At 42.8% G+C, this 15,359-nt stretch overlaps 1 protein-coding gene across 3 annotated transcripts in view; it reads right to left on the bottom strand.

Moving 5' to 3' along the window:
* Positions 1-15,359, bottom strand: part of SIM2 (SIM bHLH transcription factor 2) — a 125,440-nt gene that overhangs the window by 54,055 nt on the left and 56,026 nt on the right. For 2 of the 3 annotated variants that reach the window (XM_033947617.1, XM_033947618.1), the window contains exons 2-3: positions 13,855-13,937; positions 10,696-10,785 (exon numbers count right to left, since the gene is read on the bottom strand). In XM_033947617.1, the coding sequence (XP_033803508.1) occupies positions 10,696-10,785; positions 13,855-13,937 (173 nt within the window). The remainder of the gene's footprint in view (positions 1-10,695; positions 10,786-13,854; positions 13,938-15,359) is intronic. The other variant, XM_033947619.1, reaches the window with a different exon arrangement.

Here is a 15,359-nt window from a genome sequence, read left to right as displayed (position 1 = left end):
CAAAGCCACGCCATTTCGGCCCAGACAATTGCGCGCAAGATTCCAGCGTGCCGCTGTAAAAATTAATTTTAAAGAGCTCCGACAGGGGGTGTGGGGAGGGAACTCTCCACTTTACTTAATACTGTTCTCACTGCCGTTGGGAGGGGGTGGGGGGGTGCAACCCCCCACATTATACAGGAAAAATCAGGAAAAAGTTAAGCTTCCTCTATAATGGGGGTTCCAAACCCCCAACGGCAGCGTGAACACTATTAAGTAAACTGGGGGGTTCCCCCCCTCACACCCCCCGTCGGAGTTCTTTAAAATGAACTTTTCCAGCGGTGCGCTGGAGACTTGCGCCCAATTGTCTGGGCTCAAATGTCGGCGCGGCTTTGTCCCACGGGCGAATGCCTTTGAACCGAGGTTTCTACTGTGACCCAGAGTGCTAAATGCTCCAACGCTGTTTTGACGCCGATGTGGAGCCATGAAACTTGCGAGTTATTCTACACTTTTCTTGACACTTTTTATTTCAATTATATGAAATGAAACGATAAGTGTGGAATAACTCGTAAGTTTCATGGCTCCACATTAGAGAATGATACGGTGACAAAATTCATCACCGTTCCCGTCCCCGCGGATAACCGCGGGAAATAATCCCATGTCATTTTTTAGTGTCTATATCAGCCTCGGTCCTTCTACACCAGCATTATTCAAAGCAAAGCTTGCGGGTCAGTGGTTGTGGCCATTCATACTCTGATTCTTATGTGAACCAAGGATAATGAAGCCATTGTGACATCACTGATGTGATTGGCTCTTAGGCATTGGTGGAATGAGGCATTATGACATCACAATATCTGCTCTGGATACTAGAGACTGTCATTCTGTAGTGTCTGTTTCAATCACATCACTGATGTGATTGGCTCTTAGGCACTGGTGGAATGAGGCATTATGACATCACAATATCTGCTCTGGATACCAGAGACTGTCATTCTGTAGTGTCTGTTTCAACCTCAGTCCTTCTACACCAGCATTCTTCAAAGCAAAGCTTGCGGGTCAGTGGTTGTGGCCATTCATACTCTGATTCTTCCCTCTCTCCTTAAAGAATGACATGAAGATGGTTTACCGCGGTTATCCGCGGGAACAGGAACGATGATGAATTTTGTCACCGTGTCATTCTCTACTCCACATCATTTTCTTCTTGGATGGGCTGAGAACTTTTCAGCGGCCCCTCGTGGATCTCTCCACATACCCCCCCCCCCCCCCCCACATGCTCTGCCTACACTGTACACCGGTGCCAGGGCAGTCTCTAATGACTTTCACCAGTACAATCCAGATAATGCTGCTGAAAATTCCCGGCAGATCTGACCAGTGGCTGTTATATGGCTTGCCAGTGCTGCTTTGCAGATAAAGGTTTTTAAATTTGATCTAACAGATGTGAGGGTTAATGCTGAGATGAGATGGGTTCTGTGGTACTGAAAGTCCATGCCTGTCAGCATTATCTGGTCCTGTATGTTTCATGAAATTAAATCTATGCCACAGAGAATGGGGTCATGGCTTCCTGTAACTGGAGTTCTTTTCCATTATCATTCACTATAATGAGATGGGGGGGGGGGGGGGGGGTGGCACCAGGAAAAATTCATTCTTATCTTTATTTTTCCTGATGCACAGAATGAGTGCAAACTTTTGGAAATCAAGATGTCATATCTTGTCATGTTACTAATTAGCTTGAAGGAAGGGATTCGCTATGTGAGAAATCTAGGATAGCTATTTTTTCCATTGCTGGGAAAAAACTCTGGAACTCTATGCCAGGCACGATGAGATTGTGTAAGGCAAAAACAAGAGAATTGACCCAATGATCTCCAGAGACAAATCCAAGAAGAAACAAAAAACAATGCGGAGAAATGATGTTCCTGAGATGGACTTTATTAATATTAAAATAATATTAAAACTTTGCAAACCACATAAAAACTTCTAGGACACAGTCCGCTGAAAAGCTTTGGACCCTGGACTCAACACGGTCCGTGTTTCGACAGAATGTCTTCTTCAGGGGTCCCTATGAAGTCCTATGGTAAATTTAAGGGGATATAAATGCCAGTCGGAAATAAAGTGATCCGTCAAAGCTGTGTGCAGGACATGGGCTCAAAAAGTTGAGTGAAATTGTGTAAGGATAATATGTCATTTAAGAAATTACTAAAAACACAATTGTTTGTAGATTTTTCTCTAAGTTCAGTGGGGTTTTTGATTATTCCAGGTTCAATGTGTTGTTGTTTTTTTTTGGGGGGGGAAGGTGGCTTGGAGAGAAAATTAGGAAAGATTGATTTGAATTTATTGTAATATTTTATGTTGTCTTGTTTGAGTTTTTATAATTTGTGTATGTATGATATTTATACACCACTTAGGGGGTCTTTTTACTAAGGCGCACCAGTGCGTCTTAGCATGCGCTAAATGTTAATGCGTGCTAACACGTCCATTATATCCTATGGACGTGCTAGCACGTGTTAGCATTTAGCGCATGCTAAAACGCACTAGCGTGCGTTAGTAAAAGGACCCCTTAGACTTAGGTGGTCTATAAGTTTTTTAAAAATAAATAAAATATCAATTGTGTTGCCGGAGGAAGGGTGGGCTGTAGCCTGGTGCATATTTTCAATCTTTGGGGGGGATATAGCAAGGGGAAGCACATCGCCATAACATAAGAACAGGATGCCAGCATGCCCCCTCCTATCGGTCTCTGTATACCTGGTCGGCCAGCTTTTGCATTCAGCAAAAGTAGGTCATGAAAAAAGCCCACAAATCAAGCCGCTTGTGCAGTTCTGAAATAACACACTTATCGGCCAAGGATTCAATTTCCTGCAATTTCTGGAAAAGGGGAATTAAGCACAGGAAAAGTCATACAAACAGAAACGTATTTATTTATGTAAAGTTGACAGACTTGTAGAGCTTTGGCCTAGTTCGTGAATTGAGCAGTTTTCTGCAAAACGTACCCCAGAACTCTTAGCCGAGGTTTCATAACTGCCTAATGTTGTGCTGCAGTCTAGAGGTCTTTTATCTTTCTGAAGTGAAAAGGAACTGAGAAGCATTAAGCATTAACGCAAGTCTAACACAGCAAAAATGAACTGTGAGACCAGCAGTATAGCGAGGGTAGGAGGCGCCCCACACCCCCTCCTCTCTGACCTCCCCCCCACTACTGTCGCACCACCCTCCACTCATTTTGCGCCCCCCATGCCACACTCGCACCCCCGTATCTATTTGAATCTTCACCAGCGCAAGCAGCTTCTCTGGCCTGCTGCTCACACCGGCATTGGCTTTCCCTCTGATGTCACTTCCTGGCCCCGCAACCTGGAAGTGATTTCAGAGGGGGCCAGGACACAGTAGTTGCTCACGCTGGTGAAGATTTAAAGAGGAACAGGGAGGGTGTGAGGGTGGCATGGGGGGGGGGCAAAAAGGTGCTGTGGCCCCCCACCAAGATGGCACCAGGGGTGGTCTGCCCCACTCCCCACCTTCCCCTTACTATGTGGGACACAATAAAGCATCACATGATAGTTTTTGAATATGCATGCGCTAAATATATTTTTTTATTTTTTGAGAGGGCATGTAATGGCGGAGAGTGGGTATTTCTGGGCTAACCAGTTAATGCATCTACACTAGCATGTACTAACTGGTTAGTGTAAAGATTTGTGAGCCATTAGGCCCTGACACTATAAATACTGCCTACTAAGTCAAGTGCCTAACTTAATTGTTTGCTACTGGTTAATAGGTGCTCATAATTGAAAACACCATTAAAAAGTGATTTAAAAAAAACAATTAAAAAATTAATTTGCCAGCTATTAATGAATTCTGAAGTAGAGAATGATACGGTGACAAAATTCATCACCGTTCCCGTCCCCGCGGATAACCGCGGGAAACCATCTTCATGTCATTCTTTAAGGAGAGAGGGAAGAATCAGAGTATGAATGGCCACAACCACTGACCCGCAAGCTTTGCTTTGAAGAATGCTGGTGTAGAAGGACTGAGGTTGAAACAGACACTACAGAATGACAGTCTCTGGTATCCAGAGCAGATATTGTGATGTCATAATGTCTCATTCCACCAGTGCCTAAGAGCCAATCACATCAGTGATATCACAATGGCTTCATTATCCTTGGCTCACATAAGAATCAGAGTATGAATGGCCACAACCACTGACCCGCAAGCTTTGCTTTGAAGAATGCTGGTGTAGAAGGACCGAGGCTGAAATAGACACTAAAAAATGACATGGAATTATTTCCCGCGGTTATCCGCGGGGACAGGGACGGTGATGAATTCTGTCACCGTGTCATTCTCTATTCTGAAGCAAGATAAATAGCGGGCATCTCAAAAACAGATCATATGACTCCGATTTTGAAATCCTTGCACTGGCTTCCTGTCCAACAGAGCTTACTATACCAAGGGCTCCTTTTACTAAGGTGTGCTGGCGTTTTTAGCGTGCTCTGCATTGCCGTGCGCGCTAACCCCACGCTATGCGCGCTAAAACTGCTAGTGCAGCTTCGTAAAAGGAGCCCCAAGTGCTTTCCACTGTTCATCAAGTGTTATACTCATCTGCTGCGGTATGTTTCCTAAATCTTTGGGAAATTTACCAACCACCTCGTAAATTGAGATCCGAGGGTGGGATGCGGTTGATTAATGTCAAGGAAGATAGAATTCATTATGTGAAAACTTAGAATTCCATGTTTTCTATTGCTGGAGTACAACATTGGAATTCTCTTCCCGGGGCTTTGAGATCGTGAGAAAATCGTATGTGGTTTAAGAAACAGCTAAAGACACTATTTTTTTGTAGATACCTTCATGTGACGTCGAAGAGGTGGCCATTGCTCTCTAGGGCTGAGAGATGCCGAAGATGTCTAGACCAGTGGCTTCCAAGCCTGTCCTGGAGGACCACCAGCCAGTCAGGTTTTCAGGATACCCCTAATGAATATGCATGGGGCAGATTTGCATGCCTGTCACCTCCGTTATATGCAAATCTCTCTCATCCATATTCATTAGGGGTATCCCGAAAACCCGACTGGCTGGTGGTCCTGCAGGACAGGGTTGGGAATCACTGGCCTAGACCATTCTTAGGTTCAGTAGATGTTTGCTTTGTGTGCTGTTGTTTGGTTTTAATATTATGTATGTTTAGTTTATTGAAATTCTATATGTGGTTATACTTTTATGGATGAATGGGAGGAAGGGGGGAGAAAATGATTGTTTTCAGAATGTTTCTATATATAAAGTGCTTTTCCTGATTTGTTTATATTTAAAATTTTTGCAATGCACTGTTAATATTTGAAAATTAATAAAGATTTAAAAAAAATAAAAAATAAAAATATTATGTACGTTCCTCCTGTTCACCGGCCAGATTTTAAGTGGTGTATACATTTTTTTAAATAAATAACTTGGTAGGCGCGATGTTGGCATCTACTCCAAGGTACCTACCTGACAAGCAGTTGTGGTTAGGGTAATGTGACCATATGTCCCGTTTTTAGATCCCCTGTCCCCACGCACAGCTTTGGGACGCCAAAATGTCCTGTCTTCAGAGAAAGCATCCCGAAGCTATGCGTGGGGACAACGGGACAGGCGATCACAGAGCCTGGGCTCTCTCCCTGCTTCTTTTCCGCCGACGCAGCAACAGGGCCAGGCCAGGCGAGTGCAGCGACTGCACAACGGCCGGCCCAGAAGCCTTCTCCCCGACGTCAATTCTGACATTGGAGAAGAAGTTCCGGGCATGCCAGGCAGCGATTGGCTGGCCTGGAACTTCCTCTCCGATGTCAGAATTGACATTGGGAGAAGGCTTCTGGGCCAGCTGTTGTGCAGTGTCTGGCCCTGTTGCTGTGTCGGTGTCGGCGGCGTGGAAGCAGGGAGAAATTGTCGTCATCAGTGGCATGGGGGAAGGCAGGGAGAGAAAAAGAAAGAAAGTAAAAGTTAGAGGAGTATGGCAGCAGTGGCATGGGGGGGTGGCAGGGAGGTGGCGGTGACTTGAGGGGGCAGGAATAGAGAAAGAAAGACAGAAAGAAAGAAGGGGGCAGGGAGAGAGAAAGAAAGAAGAGGGCAGGAAGAGAGAAAGAAAGAAAGGATGTACAGTCAGAAGGAAGTGCAACCAGAGACTCATGAAATCACCAGACAACAAAGGTAGGAAAAATGATTTTATTTTCAATTTAGTAATCAAAATGTATCAGTTTTGAGAATTTATATTTGCTGTCTATATTTTGCACTATACAGCTCCCCCTCCCGATTCGCGGTTTCCCCACTCGCGAATTCTATTAGTTGCAATTTTTTTTCCCCTTGTTTTTTAATGGTGAAATGCTGCCCTGGACATCCCCCAGACCTTACCTGGTAGTCTAGCGGTGACGTGGGGCAGGAGTGATCTTCCAACGCACCTACCCCATGCAGAGCCGTCATCAAAATAGCTGCCGTGAGTTCCTGGGAATGGGAACTCATGGGAGCCATTTTGATGATGGCTCTACATGTGGCAGGAGCATAGGAAGATCACTCCTGCCCCGCGTCACTGCTAGACCACCAGGTAAGGTTGGGGACGCAGGAGGGAGACGGGGGTAGGTCAGAGCCGGCCCAAAAAATTATTCGTGATTTTTCCCTATTCACAGGCCAGCTCTGCCCCTAACCCCCGCGAATATTGAGGGTCTGCTGTATTTGTCTATTTTTCTATAGTTGTTACTGAGGTGATATTGCATATTTTAAAGTCATCTGTCTTGACCTCTTTGAAAAAAACCTGAATATAAATGATAATTAACATTTTCTCTGTATACAGTGTGCTTCGTGTTTTTAGAAATTTTATGCTTACCATTATGAATTAATAAAACATTGTGTGTACATGAAAAATGAATGAAAGAAATTGGGGGCGGGGCTGTGGCAGGGCTATGGCGGGATTGGGGGCAGGGCTAGGGTGGGACTGAAAATCAGTAGATGCCCCATTTTGATGAAAAAAAATAAATGATCATGTTAGGTTAGGGCCAAATTTGAGGTACCAATAGGCGTCTACATTACGTATCAATATTTTAGGCCAAGAAAAGCCTGGCCTAATATAAGGGCACTTAAGTTGTAGATTCCTACTGGTGGCTAACTCAGTTTCCACAATGAATATGGATGAGATCTATTTGCATACAATAGAAGAAGCCCATGCAAAGAAATCTCATGCATATTTATTGTGGAAACTGAGTTAGCCACCAGTAGGCATCTACAACTTATAGATAGGTCCCTGAAACCGTCAGCGCAATGTGCGGAAGCAGCAAAGAAAGCAAATAGAATGTTGGGCATGATAAAGAAGGAAATCACGAGTAGATCGGAGAGGGTCATAATGCCGCTTTAAAGAGCAATGGTCAGACCCCACTTGGAAAACTGCGTCCAACATTGGTCTTCTAATCTAAAGAAGGATATAAAACTGCTGGAGAGGGTGCAGAGACGAGTAACGAAGCTAGTAAAGGGTATGGAGAAACTGGAATACGAGGATCGACTTAAGAGACTGGGATTGTTCTCCCTTGAGAAGAGGAGACTGCGAGGGGATATGATCGAGACCTTCAAAATACTGAAAGGAATCGACAAAATAGAGCAGAAAAAACTATTTACATTGTACAATTTGACACGGACGAGAGGACACGGAATGAAACTAAGGGGGGACAAGTTCAGGACTAATATCAGGAAGTTCTGTTTCACGCAGAGAGTGGTGGACACCTGGAATGCTCTCCCAGAGGAGGTTATTGCGGAATCGACCGTCCTAGGATTCAAAAGCAAACTTGATACACATCTACTTTGTATGTAATGCAGTCTTGTTTCTTAGAGCAGAAACACAGTCTGTAACAGTTTGAGGCCGATCTGAAGAGATTTTAGGTTTGAAATTAAAAATTACACCAGGTGTACACCTGGCGGGGCCTCCGTGTGTGCGGATCGCCGGACTTGATGGACCGAAGGTCTGATCCGGAGATGGCGCTTCCTATGTTCTTATGTGGAAATCTTGAAAACCTGACTGCACTGTGACTCCCACGGATCATGGTTGCCCGTCTCTGATATAGGATCTAATTTTATAACAGGGCAGTCCTGTGCAGCGTCAGGTCGCGGAAGCAGAGAAAACGCTGAGAAGCGCAAACGCTAAAAGTTTGCGGCTACACACTAGCCGTCAATCAGCTGGTCCTTCAAATTATTCCAGTGCTGAGACTGGAAATTCTGAGACTGGAATAATTTGAAGAACAGCTGATTGACGGCTAGTGTGTAGCCGCGAACTTATAGTGTTTGCTCTTCTCAGCGTTTTCTCTGCTTCTACTACCTGGCACTGCAAAAGATCGTTTTCAGATAAGTGTGGGGTTTTTTCACCATATATTTGATATTAGACAGTGATTTTTGCTTTTCTTTTGAGAATTGCACACTTTAAATGGAGATTGAGAATCAAATGGAGTTTTTCTGACCCAGGACTGAGAGGGGATTTGATTGAGACTTTTAAAATATTAAAAGGATTTGATAAAATAGACCAGGAAGCAGCATTGCTAACATTTTCGGAGGTGAAACGGACAAGAGGTCATAGCCTGAAACTGAGTGGCAGCAGGTTCAGGACAAGTGTCGGGAAGTTCTGTTTCGCACAGCGAGTGGTGGGCGCTTGGAACGCTCTCCCGGAGGAGGTTGTGGCGGAGACTACTGTTCTGGGTTTCAAGCGCAAGTTGGATCTTGCAAATCATATTGAGGGATACGGGAAATCCGAGTCTCCAAAAAGGAGTACTTAAATGGGCCACCGCGTGCGCGGATCGCCGGACAAGATGGACCTCGGTCTGATCCGGTGAAGGCGTTTCTTATGTTCTTATGTTCCTATTTCAACTGGTTATTGACACAGGGTTGTCTGTAGGGGTGTTTAGGTTTTTTGAATACCCTTATATGACACTGAGTGGTGGTATTACCTATGCAATTGATGTGTGTATGCAGTGTTGAGGATAATTTTTGGACGATTATCTACTTAACTGCATACATGTGAAGTACTTTTATTCATGTAAACCCCAGGGACAATTCTGTGAACCCCTATTTCAATAGGTAAAACGCTGCTCGGTGCACAGAAAAGGCTTATGCTCAATTTTACAAAGCTGCACAGCAAAAGCCACGAAGCCCTATAAATCCCTAAGGGCTTCGGAACAGTCAACACAGTGGCAGCCGCTAACACAGCTTTGAAAAAGGGGGGTGGGGTTTTTTTTTGTGTCTATGAGAAACAAACTTAGCATATCCTTGTACAAAAAAATGTCCCATTTCAAAATTCTGCAGGGAAACTGACTTGCTGCTTTTTCATGGATTTTGCCCGTTTTCTGCCCAAACCTTAAAATATAACTCTTATTGTTAACCATTACCATTAAAGTAACAGTTGCAACATTTGTACCAAGTGCTGGAAAGGTCTTCATTGAAATTGTTGTACTGCTAAACAGAGGATAAGATTATGGAAAAATAACAAAATTCAGTTTTTTCTACATTAGCTTGTATGTTGTGAGTTTGTTTTGTTTTTTTCAGTAATACAGACAGAAATGTTTATAAGTTTTCCTGCTGAGATTAAATAATATTTTAAGCTCAAAGTATAAGATGCAGAAATAGACGCACATATATAATTGCTATTAACAATGAATTTATGGTTCTTGCAAACAGCAAAATGCAACACCTGTAATATGATTACTATGTACGTTGCTGAAATTATAAGTAGCCACAAAAAAAGTTCCAACCAATCAGCAAATAGCTGTTGACAAAATGCACTATCGACATTAATCAATTTAGTAAATTTTAAGACCCTCAGTCAGTCAGGATCTCCCGTATGAGGAAAGGCTGGGCAAGTTGCAGTTATACTCACTCGAGGAGCGTAGAGAGAGGGGAGATATGATTGAAACGTACAAATATCTCACGGGCCGTATTGAGGTAGAAGAGGATATCTTTTTTCTTAAAGGACCTACGGCGACAAGAGGACATCCTTTGAAACTCAGGGGTGGGAGATTTCATGGTGACACCAGGAAGTACTTCTTCACCGAGAGGGTGGTTGATCATTGGAATAGTCTTCCACCACAGGCAATCCAGGCCAGCAGTACGCTGGACTTCAAGAGAAAATGGGATAAGCATGTGGGATCACTTCAGGGAAGAATTTAGGGGGTGGGTCATTAGAGTGGGCAGACTTGTTGGGCCGTGGCCCTTTTCTGCCGTCATCTTCTATGTTTCTATATGTTTCTAAATGCAGAACCAAGCCACTAAAAAGAGCTTTCATTTATCCAGAAAGTATCCCTGTGTTTGGCCTTGCTTTCTTCACAAGTATTATGGTCAACACTCGGGAATGATGGTGTAAGTGACTTGGGATATTTTTGAGAAGAAAAACGCTGTTTATGGTTACACTTGCATGTGAAAATCAGGGGAAAATTGTGGTGAGACAACTTTTTTCAAGAATCAAATGATGCCTGTGTGATGCATTAAAAGCCCTTTTCAGTGGTTTATGTAGTTCTTCATTTACGATAAGAGGTTGTCTGACGACCGATATTATTTAATAAACATTAATCATTTCATCGACAGCAGAAAGCATGAAGCTGACAGGCGCTGTAAAACTTTTAATCTGGCACAGAACAAAGGTAATTAAAACGCCTGTCTTTTGGGAGAAACCAGGCAAGCTTGTAAAATGATTCGCTGATCTGTGTTTAACACATGGAAACAAATTTAAAAAAAAAAAATATCAAAATGAAATGCAATTCCTACCTGTGACAGACCAAGATGCACAGAGGCCGTCTCGGAAATGTACATGATTTTGCCATCCGAAGCTACCACGAAAACAAACCCGTCCAGTGTCTGTTAAAAAGAAATACACCAGAGTGGAATATCATTTAAATTCTACTTTGGATTTGCCGAATTCAAATATCACAATTATTGCCCTATGAATCACATATTTATAGAACAATATTAAGCTAGGGTATAGCAGATGAAATAAACAGGGAAATGTCAGGTTTTCCATGAAGACTGAGGGTTCTTTGTAATTAATGTTTTGCTTAAAAGGAACATTGTACTGCTACAGGTCTGATTAAATGGTCATTTTATGCACTTCAAAGTTTCAAACGTTTCATAGATATAGTTAGGAAACTGTAGGCAAGGAGTTGGAAGTCAAAATAAAAGTTTGCTTTCAACGAATAAATATACATTTGAATTCTTTAAGTTAATTTCCATATTTTGGGAGTATTTTTGGAAGTACCAGTTGTTTAAGTTTCAAGTTTATTTAAAATATGATTGGTCGCCCAATCATATATTCGGGGCGATGCACAATTCTAAAAAGAGTTTATAACAATATACAGGGGAACAAAAAGTTCATATAGCAAATACATGACTTTCAAGACAGACGGGACCAGTAAGGGAAGTGGGATAGAAATACAATAATTGAAGGCAAATGAGACCATCAAGGAAAATTACAAAAGAAGGGCTTTTTTTTGGTTTGGTTTTGTTTTTTGTTTATACAAAAGGAGGAATGAGACTGGCTAACTGATGGCGGGGTTTTCCCGCAGACTGCCACATTTACTGGATTGTCGGGAAACAGCAGATAAGAAAACAGCAGATAAAAAATATTAACATCATAAGCCACATTTCTCCGGAAAGGGATTAGTTTTCATTAGAGAGAGAGAGCAGAAAAATTGGTGTAAAAAATTTATTTAGAGCGCAGACTGGCAGAGAAAATTCCCAAGACTCCCCCCCCCCCCGAAACAACTTGTTGCTCCTCGTGTAGTAGGCTCTCTCAAAATTTACACTCTTTGGATATGCTCAATTCGTTATTTATTTATTCAGTTTTCTATACCGTTCTTCCAGGGGTGCTCAGAACGGTTTACATTCATTTATTCAGGTACTCAAGCATTAGCACCTCCCCCCTTTTGCATTATAGAAATATTTGCGATTGGGAACAGTATTCCTGATCAAAAATCATCCCTTTATTGTTGGGGGAAAAAACCTTGATGCAACCATTTGCCATTTTAAAATGTTCTAGTATACCGTCTACATACAAGCTGCAGAACGGAGAATATGTAGGGAATCTGCTGTTTAAAACACAAGTGTAGAGGTCGTGTTTCTTCTCTTTAAAAAAAAAAAAAAAAAATCCCCAAAAAGGAAAGAAACATAAAACAAGTCAAAAATCCTTTCCTGAGAGGCATCAAAACAAGTTGGCAGGGAGAGTCTTCTACATTAGATTATATTGGGTTTTATTTCCAGAAAATTAACTTTCATCGCTCTCCCCTAAACCCCCCAGCAATCGATAACTTCTTGAGCACAAACTTTCAAGTTAAAAATAAAACAGGACGGATCCGCTGAAAAGTTCTCAGCCCCAACCAAGAAGAGAATGATTCGGGGCCATGAAACTTCCAGGTTATTTCACGCTTTTCGTTTCATGAAACTTCCAGGTTGTTCCACGCTTTTCGTTTCAAGCATACAAAATGAAACGAAAAATGTTGAAATAACTTGTAAGTTTCATGGCTCCACATCATTCTCTTCTTGGTTGAGAACTTTTCAGTGGCCTCTCTACAGTTTAAGGAAAATCTTCCGAAGCGGTCACATTATTTCTAAAGTCTCCAGGCAAAAAAAGGGTATTTTGTGTCTCTGTAAACTGCTGTCTGTTTTGGTTTTTTTTAATTGAACTTCTGTTTGTCTGGGGTCAGGTATTAACATCCCCATAACTTCTTGGACCGTAGAAGACTTTTTTGACTTGAGAGAAGGTTGAGGATGAGCTGCAGCAGGGAAGGGGTTTTACACTCTGTAACCAAATACTTTGGCTGCAAATTGGGATCTTGTTGGCTCACTGCCCCTCCCCCCAAACCAGGCTTTCAACCACTGATGGTCAGTCTTTAGATAATGCCTCGGACTCTGCATTTCATAACGATGCGCTTTATTTTTTTTTAAAAAGTGAAAAGGCACCATATGCCCTTTGGTCCTTGAACAGCTGAGAGTGTGATAGCTTAGGGGGGGATTCACTAAACAGAACTACCGATCCAATCCGGATCTGATCCAGGTCAGATCCTGGTTGGCTGATTCACGATGCATCCTCTTGCAAATGAAGATGCTCGGAATCACGCCACCAACCGACTGCAGGGATCGATGAATATCGATCCCAACGCATGCGCAGACCATCTGTACAGAGCAGCGACCTTTTTTAAAAAAAAAAAAAACACCTTTTTTTCGCTTCTCTTTTTATTCGCAAGCCTGTGATTTTAACCCACTTTAAACCCGTAGGTTAAAACCAAGGGCTCGCAGTGCAGGGAAGGGCAGGAGAGTTGGAGCGGCAGGAGATATTCGAGGCGAGAGCAGGGTGGCAGGCAGGAGAGATTCGGGGCGAGAGCAGGGTGGCGAGTCGAGGCAAAAAGCAGGGCAGCGAGAGGAGAGTCGGGGCAGGAGAGCCGGAGAATCCAGGCAAAGAGCAGGAGATGCAGTCAGAAAGCAGTGAGTGACTGGTCCCCAGCAGTTGCTTCTTTTGTTGATTGGCCAGCCCAGTTGGTGTTCCAGATTTGAATGCCATTCCCCCTCATTTGCATACGCGGATCGGAGGTTGATCAGGACAGAGGTTAGTGAATCGGGTTGGCGGAAAATTGTGTCACAAAGGGATTGCTAAGTGGTTGGGACTTGATCAGTGGGCTTAGTGAATCTAGTCCTTAATAATTTAAGGGGAAAAGGAGAGAGATGGGATGGAGAAAGGAGTCCCCACACTCTACAGTCTGCCTCTGTCCTTATCAGGCCTCTCAATGTCACCTTGTAACAAATTCATCTCCCAAACATGCAACTGCATCTACATCTCTCTCTTTTGGATAAAAAGGGGAGAACCTTTATTTATTGTCCTCAATCTAAAGTTTAAAAAAATAAAATAGCAGATGAATAAAAAGAATGATTTAGTACCTGCAGCAAATGAGATCCCAGTTCTTTGGCCACACTGTCTGAAGGAGCAGTTCGACTCGCATGTCCCCAAGCTTCTCCTAAACCTGGAAAAGGAACCTCACATTAATCAAGCATTTGGTCTTGTAATTTAGACATTAAAATTCAGAATATTCACAGGATTTCAATTTTGTGCAATCACCTATTTTTATTGGCAAGAAAGCATTTCTAAGATTTATATCTCTTATCATTTTTTAAAATAAGAATAGACGTCATAGAATGATAAGGGGCAATTTTTTTCCCCATCCCTGCAGGAAATGAATTTTCCTGTTCCGTCCCCGTGAGTTTTGTCACTGTCCCTGCCCAATTCCTTTAAGCTCTGCCTTAACTGAACATGCCTCAAACACTTATGATTTTAAAGTGTTTGAGGCTTGTGCAGATGAGGACAGAGCTTAGGTATTGGTGGAATGAGGCATTATGACATCACAATCTGAGCTCTAGAATGTTGCTACTTATGATTTTAAAGTGTTTGAGGCTTGTGCAGATGAGGACGGAGCGTAGGCATTGGTGGAATGAGGCATTATGACATCACAATCTGAGCTCTAGAATGTTGCTACTTATGATTTTAAAGTGTTTGAGGCTTGTGCAGATGAGGACGGAGCTTAGGCATTGGTGGAATGAGCATTATGACATCACAATCTGAGCTCTAGAATGTTGCTACTTAGGATTTTAAAGGGTTTGAGGCTTTTGCAGATGAGGACATAGCTTGCAGGAATGGGGCAGGGACAGGAAAAGAACTGGGATGTGATAATGAGTTCCAGCAGGGACGGAGAAAAATTTGTCCCCGTGTCATTCGCTAGTTGCCACAAAGTGGATTCTCCTACCGGCACTTAGCAAGTGGAAAATAACAGAAGAACTTTGGATAATGATGAAATATTACAAATTGCTTATACCTGTCTTCCCATTCTCCATCTTTGCCCTGAAGGGCTCCACGCATAGGGAATCATCGTAAAAAAAAAAATTAAAAACACCCAGAGCCCAATGGTAGATGGTCTTTCAATTTTTCACCCGCACCCCATCCCAATTCCAGCTTTCAGGGATAAATGTTAGACTTTTCTTCAGGGACTTAAGAGCGCCCTAGGCTCCCATGACTGGCTTTGCAATCGGTCTGCACAGAGTCCCTTTTCTTTCAAATAAAAAAACATGAAATCTGAAAATGAATAAAGAACAGATAAAGGGGAAGAGTCCTGTTTCTGAGGGCTGCAACGTAGCATATTAAATTATACTAACATCCTAAAAAATCCTTCCTATAATTCTAAGTGCTATAGCTTCAGGGCAGTGGTCTCCAACTCAAACCCTTTGAAGGGCCACATTTTGGATTTGTAGGTACTTGGAGGGCCGCAGAAAAAATAGTTAGGGGTCCTTTTATTAAGGCGTGCTATCCGATCCATTAGATTCTATCGACACGTTAGCGTTTAGCGCACGTAGTAAAAGGACCCCTAACTATTTTTTCTGCGGCCCTCCAAGTA

Source organism: Geotrypetes seraphini, chromosome 6 (assembly GCF_902459505.1).
Source record: "Geotrypetes seraphini chromosome 6, aGeoSer1.1, whole genome shotgun sequence".
NCBI classification, from domain to species: domain Eukaryota; kingdom Metazoa; phylum Chordata; class Amphibia; order Gymnophiona; family Dermophiidae; genus Geotrypetes; species Geotrypetes seraphini.
This window is presented reverse-complemented; position numbering and strand designations above follow the sequence as displayed.